This window comes from Mastomys coucha, unplaced genomic scaffold (assembly GCF_008632895.1).
Source record: "Mastomys coucha isolate ucsf_1 unplaced genomic scaffold, UCSF_Mcou_1 pScaffold2, whole genome shotgun sequence".
NCBI lineage: Eukaryota > Metazoa > Chordata > Mammalia > Rodentia > Muridae > Mastomys > Mastomys coucha.
Window position 1 is genome coordinate 11,598,466 of NW_022196902.1, and position 7,424 is coordinate 11,605,889.

The 7,424-nt window shown below is 47.9% G+C and overlaps 1 protein-coding gene across 1 annotated transcript; it reads left to right on the top strand.

Annotated features, from left to right (window-relative positions):
* Positions 1-8: 8 nt before the first annotated feature.
* Positions 9-2,146, top strand: Olig3 (oligodendrocyte transcription factor 3). Its single transcript, XM_031380306.1, has one exon. It carries the CDS (start codon positions 86-88, stop codon positions 905-907), a length of 822 nt encoding a protein of 273 aa, XP_031236166.1. The 5' UTR covers positions 9-85; the 3' UTR covers positions 908-2,146.
* Positions 2,147-7,424: the final 5,278 nt, after the last annotated feature.

The following is a 7,424-nucleotide window of genomic DNA, read 5'->3' on the forward strand; positions in this document are numbered from 1 at the left end:
TTTTTTTTTTTTTGTAATTTCAAGATTCTCTTTAATTTCCCGCCTAAAGCCTCTTCAACCATAAGGCCGCATCTCCTGCAATAAAATGAATTCTGATTCGAGCTCTGTCTCCAGCAGAGCGTCATCTCCGGACATGGATGAGATGTACCTAAGAGACCACCACCACCGCCACCACCACCACCACCAGGAGAGCCGTCTTAACTCGGTCTCCTCCACACAGGGCGATATGGTGCAGAAGATGCCTGGGGAAAGCCTCTCGCGGGCAGGCGCCAAGGCTGCAGGAGAAAGCAGCAAGTACAAAATCAAGAAGCAGCTGTCGGAGCAGGATCTTCAGCAGTTGAGGCTGAAGATCAATGGACGCGAACGCAAGAGGATGCACGACCTGAACCTCGCCATGGATGGTCTGCGCGAGGTCATGCCCTATGCGCACGGGCCCTCGGTGCGCAAGCTCTCCAAGATCGCTACTCTGCTTCTAGCCAGAAACTACATCCTCATGCTCACCAGCTCCCTGGAAGAGATGAAGAGGTTGGTTGGAGAGATCTACGGGGGACACCACTCGGCTTTCCACTGTGGGACTGTGGGACATTCGGCCGGCCACCCGGCACATGCAGCCAACGCCGTGCACCCGGTGCACCCGATCCTGGGCGGCGCGCTCTCCTCTGGCAATGCCTCGTCCCCGCTGTCCGCCGCCTCCCTGCCGACCATTGGCACCATCCGACCTCCCCACTCACTGCTCAAGGCGCCCTCTACGCCACCCGCGCTACAGCTGGGCAGCGGCTTCCAGCACTGGGCGGGGCTGCCCTGTCCCTGCACCATCTGCCAGATGCCACCGCCGCCGCACCTGTCGGCTCTCTCCACCGCCAACATGGCCCGACTTTCGGCCGAATCCAAGGACTTGCTCAAGTGAGCCACAGGCTGGCCCGGCTGGGAGGAGGAAGGGAGAGCTGAGGCAGGGGTCGCAGTGCCGGGCCAGCAGGGAAGGGGAGAGTGTTCACCTGCGGGAGGGTGGGCGGCGCGCGGCCCCAGGCCTTGCCAGCGCCCTAGAGATCCAGATTCCACTTGACCTACCCCAGCGGGGCGTGCCAAAACCAAACTGGAATACCTAGGTGTTAGCGAAGGGGACTGGAACCCGAAGTCCTGTTTTGCATGCATGCTTCTTTCCCTCATGCAGCGCCAGTATTTCTGCCATATGCTCTTGTCAAAATTGCATTTGTTGTTTAAAGATGGGATTGGTGGAGTTAAAAACTTGCAAAGGAACTTTGGAGTTGGCTCTTTCTGGCTGTGTTCTTATCTTGGAGGAAAGATGGCCATCCCTTTTGTGCAAAGCAAATGTAAATATTTCATCGAGCTAGATGCAGTTATGATTGTCTCTGCTCGTATAGATTTTTCTAGAGACAAGGCGAGAGAGAGAGATTGAGAGAGAGAGAGAGAGAGAGAGAGAGGGAGGAAGAGAGAGAGAGAGAGAGAGAGAGAGAGAGAGAGAGAGAGAGAGAGAGAGAGAGAGAGAGAGAGAGAGAGAGAGAGAGAGGAGTTTCAGTATCCAAGTTTTGAGTCTCAGCCCAGGGCATGAACCTCTTATGTGGGTTTTCCTTTCCACGCAATATAGGTCAAAAAAATGCATGCACGCTTCTAAATGAATCTTGTCTAAACATTTTGTGCGGGGCTATAGTGTCATTTTCCTTGTAACAAGGATTTATTAGTGAATTCTCCAAAGTACTCCATATATCTGTCTGTGGTTGTATAAAATGAAAAGGGAGCCAGAGTGAAAAGATTCACATTCAATGAACATGTGATTCTTTCCCTAAGCCCATGTCTTGTCCCTGTCCCTCAAATTTAGGGCTGCTCCAAGCCTCCCCCCCACACACAAAACTGGGCCTCCTCTAGAAGTTCATCCTACCCCCTTGCCAAATTATTCTGCATGCGGGGTTGGGTCTGTCTGTTATCCCTCAGCTTTGAGAACATACTGTGTTTTGGGGGAGGGGGGCTACCACTTTTATTTTACTGAACATTTGCTTGAATATTTTGTTAGGGCCTCAAAGACAATACCTGTCTTTATTTTTTATATATTCTTGATAAGTATGATATATTTATTAATAACCAGTGTTTCTGGATGAGATTTCAAATAAAAAAGAACCTTTAAATCCCATATGTATTTGCCTTTGCTTAAATTCTTAACCAATAGTGGTTATGGGATAAAGAACACGTGGACCCAGTAAACTCTCTGGTGAGGAGTTTTGACAGAACGTTTTTCTCTGATCATTTGTAAGTAAAGAGAAAGGATAAATTGGTACTAATCATTGATCATTGAATGTTCTTCAAATGGAGCATTGTCTGTATATGCACATCTTTCCTGTTTGAGATCCTTATTTCTCTGCAGTAGTTAGATCCTCATAAACTCAAGAATTAAAAATCGAAAGTAGAATCTGGAAGCTCAAAGTGGCAGGAAGTGAGACACAGCATGGTGATATAAGAAAGAAGCAGTAAGTTAACTTCTTTTTGCTTTAAAATGACCTCAGTGGCCTTTTTATCCTATGTGTGTCAATCCAGTCTGTTTTAAAAATTTAATAAGTTAAACAACACTCACCTAGCTGACCTGCCAGGAAAAGAAGGGAACCCCACATCTGCTTTGTAAGTGAGCTCAGGTGGCCATGAATGACACCCAAACCTGAGCATTCCAAGGATTCTTAGTGGGAATTCTCCCTTGTTTTCTCTTTCTTAGAGGATTGCTGTTGTGATTAGCCAAAAGCGCTTGGGCACCCTGAACTTAAAACATAGGCTAACATGGGCTCATTTTTATCAATTCCATTTTGCTTTTCATTCTCAACTCCCATGTCTGCAGTGTCTCCTTTCTGAATGAAGGAGAGCAATCCAGCTTCAGTGGGACTGGGGCTGCTGTTTTCTTGAAAGAAGACAAGAAACTGAGCTCTGGTGACAGGGTAATAGCAGTGTGGAGTCCAGGGCCTCTGTCTCCTGAAAAACAAACTCAGAATTGGCTTCTAGGTTAGGAGATATAATACCACCTCCCAGGCAGAGAAGCCCTGGGTCTCTTTTTAAGATTCAAGCAGAAGAGTGAATCCAGAGAATCCCTCCCCTGCCCCTAAGTCTGGAATACCTGCCTAAACCACCCAACCTTATTGAATCATTTCTATCCCCCTTCTATCTGCCTGCTCCCACTATTCCTGTATCCATCTGCCACACATGCCTTAGTTAGGGAGGCATCCTAAAGTACAGTCCACAAACAAGGCTGCTTTTTCCTCTGCTTGTAGTCAGACAAATGGAAGAATAATCGTCTGTTTCCCAAGTGTGATTCATTTCTCTGAGTGAGGAAAGCGCCTGTTGAGGATTTATTTGAAACCAACACAAGGCAGCCCTCCAGCCTTTGCAAGAGTTTATTATTCAAAAAGGGGAGGGGAGGGACAGTTTCATCAATCAGGAAGGCGACTTACTCCTGAGCCTCTTGCCATCTCCACAAGTCTGGTCCTGGGGAAGACCCAAGTCTCAGATTGGGCTTATTCCTCTACTGTCCAGATTTAATCAGAGGGTGGAGAGGAATAAAGCCAAGCTTTCTCTCTCTCTCTCTCTCTCTCTCTCTCTCTCTCTCTCTCTCTCTCTCTCTCTCTCTCTCTCTCTCTCTCTGTGTGTGTGTGTGTGTGTGTGTGTGTGTGTGTGTGTGTGTGAAGCAAAGGAAATCTGAAGTGCAGGACTCTATACCTACTTTTAGATATTCACTGGGATAGAACATAGACAGTGCTCCCAATCAACACAAAGGAAATCTCACATGTATCCCAAACTCTTTTCCCAGCCACAAAAACTTCCTTTTGCGGTCCAGGAGACAAATGTTCTTAAAACATGTCAGGAACAGGGATAAAGGCCATTGGGGAATCAGGTTTCTGGAAGTATTGAAAAGAAGAAACTATCACCAGTAGCCTCTTGCATCTCGTTTCACATGTGTGATGTTTCCACTGTCCCTGGCTGTGCTTGTACATGCTGATCTTTGTTCACAATTTTTCCTGTTAAATTTTCAAACTCACAGGACCGCACTGAGGGGAAGGTAATAACAGTTCTTGCTCAGAGGGCTGTTTCAATCATGAGTTCACAACTTCTTCAGAAGTTTACAAGTTTTAAGTACTTTTAAATTCAATCTAGAAACACAACCACCATGCTTTCATTCCTGATTAGATGTTGCTTTGCACCGAAAGAAGGAATAAAATCCACCTTAAAAAACCTCTTGGAGCCTTGCTTGACTCCACTGACTGTGAACTGAAGTCCCCCAGAGGAAAGTGAAAGTTAGGTTGGCTTTAGTCACCAGGCCTGCATCAGATCTTTGTTCTTAAGGAGGCTCACCCCCCACACCACCCCCAACTCAAAGGCTTTGGACTTATTTCTGTCAAAAGATCAGCCTGTGCTGGTGAAGCTGAACACTTCCTAGCTACAAGAAGAGGAAGCTCTGTGTATCCTCACATCACCTCCTCCCCACTTCCACCAAGCCCTGTGCCCTCAAAACAAAATGCAAAGACCACTCCACACAAGGGTAGGCTCCAGGAACACCAGCTTAGACCCATAGATTTTTCTGTGTCTTCCAGGTCCCAAGAAGAGACTTCACTTTTGAGAGACTCCTCTTCCCACCTGCCTCTGAGACAAGGTCCCAACTGTTCCCAAAGGCTGGCTCTCAGGTTGGAAACTCAAAGGCTTTCCTGCTCCTCATCTCTGAGGCTACTGGACACCAGAACTAGCCTAGGAGGCAGAACAGGCCAGTCTCCACTATTGGAAGGACTCCAATCTTGCTTCTTTGGGGGCCTCTCAGCACATGGGTAGACAAGCCCTTCCTGAGAGCAGCCCTTTCCCTCTTGTCCTGGGGCTACCTGTTCCCCAGGCTTGAGTCCACTGGCAGACTACCTCACCCAGGAAAGGAAAATGCCAAAAGAAAGCATCTGGCCCAGGGACTCTTCCTGGCCATCCTAGACCTGTGATCAGCTGGGCCTCCACTCACCAGGTTTAGGGAGAAGGGGAATGGGGGGGATGCAGAGGTAGGGAGAGGGAAAGAGTGGAAGGAAAGAAAGGAAGAGAAAAGAGAGGTAAAGAAGAGAGAGCATCCACAGAAGACTCTGGGAGAGTCCTCTGGAAGACCTAGGCTCAAGGTGGGGCTCACCTCTCTGAGAGCCCCCTAGGAGCGGTGCTTTTGCCTCCCACCCCCCCACCCCCGCATTCCTAATCTCCCTAGTACACTTCCTTGACTCCCTGCTCTTGCAGGCTCTTGGCTGTGGAGCTGCCTGTCTTTGAGGTTTTCAGTGAGACCATCTCCAGCACACTGTGGCCTCGCCTCGGGAGGGAGTGCAGGGATCCCTGAGAGGATGAGTCCCAGCACAGCAGCTCTGCAGGCTCTTGGCTATGGAGCTGTTTTGTCTTTGAGGATGTGTGGCCCCTGACTTCAGAACATTCTGGTACTGGAGCTCAGCCTCAGACTCCAGCTCCGCAGGCTCCAGGTTTGGCTGGGGCTGAATCTTGAGGAAATTGTCAGTCTGGGTACCCCTACTCAGGCTCCAGTTCCCACTCCCGGCCCCAGAAGCAAGTTCTGGGGCTAAGAATCCTGGAGAGGAGGGTATCTGTGTGGACTTTCACCACCCCTTCAAAGAACCTGGCAATGCTTAAACACTTAAAAGTGTGTGGAAATAGGGAGCAAACAGGCCTACAGGAGACGAATCCAGACTCTATAAAGAGGGGCCAGCACTCTTTTCTTTTATATTCAGGCCCTGCCTGACACTCCAAGATTTGAACATCTTGCCTAGGATATTTGTTTAGGACCTGCTCAGGTAATCCTAGGGCAGTGCACTCTCCTTACTCCAGAACTCACATAGGAAAAGCCCTATATCTCGGTAATGGATCCTGGCCACCTATCCTGCTGCCTTCCTCCTTTACAAATGTGGGACCTTGTTCTGGTCACCAGACTTTGGTTCAAGGTTTAATGCTTTCCAGAAGTGAGTAGACCGCTAGAAAGCTTAGAAAGAGCGGGGGTGGGGGGTGGGAGGGGAGGAAGGGGTGAACGCATCTAAGCTCTGAAACCGGGAACTTTACCTTTGATGTGGTCAGTTTTCACCACAGGGAGACAGGGGCTGGGGGACTGGCCATGGAAAATGGTCTAGGGCAGTTTGGGAGAGCGTCTCTCTAAACTTTCAGGCTTTGTTCTTGCAAGACTTCACAGGAAAGCATCTTTTCCCGAGACCAGGACCTGAAAGCACCCATCTTCTCCTTTGGAAAACTTCATAAATCTGGTCCTGACTTTGTGTGCTTAAGATAGGGTGCTAAAAACAAACTTCTAGCAGATTCTTGATTCTACAGAAATAGATCCTAGCTTGCACATTTTGAAGAGACCCCCACCCCCATCCCAGGTATTTGCCCCTGTGTCTCCGTGTGTCTCCAACAGCGAAGAACAGGAAATGCACCGTCTTTTAAACCCGGTAGTTCATCAGGAGTCCTCAAAATCTTGAGATTACTTTTTTCTTTGGGGTTTCCTTTAATTTTCTTCTACTTTAGTAGCGGAACATTTTCTAAACATTTCTACGTTTCCAGGCACTGTGGGGTGTGGCAGCGGAAGGACACATAAAAACAATCCGGTCCTTGAGACTTCAGAAGGCTGGTGGGAAGACACTGGTTATTTAAGTCTAACAATAAAATCCACCCGTGCACCGCAGCAAAAACAAACAAACAAACAAACAAACAGCTGCTCCCTCCCCCGCCAGCCCCGAGAAACTAACTGCCCCTTTCTCCTACTAGGCAGAGAAGACAGAAACTGATGCCTTGCTGATCAATGTGCAAATAAACAGAAGAGATGGCGACAGAACTTAGTTTCCTCACAATTGTTGAGAGATTTATTAACTCGGAGATAAACCTCAGTCTGGGGCCTCTCTAATTCATGTCTCCAATAGCTACTACCAAATGAGCAAATCCTTTAGCTGTTTTATAAAGTTAAAAAAATAAAATAAAATAAAAGGAAGGAGGAGAGTGGAGGGAATCTTTTAAAAGCAAAATTGGCAGCATACTTACTCCTTGTCTCCGAGCTCTGTGAGCTACAGAAACTCATCTCTGGACTGTAGTATTGTCATGGCTGTGTTGGACACATAAAACAATCCTGTAATTTCCCTCCCAGAACAAAAGTTTCAAAGCAGTGACCTGTAAGGTATCCTCCCTTCAATAAAGCAGAGGTCTTTATTGAAATGGTCTGCTAATTACGCTACTCCTGCAGAGGGAGAGGGACCTCCGAAGAAGAATTCGAAGCAAACCCTCTGTTGATTGAAGCTGCGGTCTGCCCCCAAATGTACAGCCAGGGCTGCCTCATTGAAAACCCAGACAAAGCAAAATCCCAGATAAATAATCCTACCCAGAACTCAAAGATTTCTCCCTCTCTCTCTCTCTCTCTCTCTCTCTCT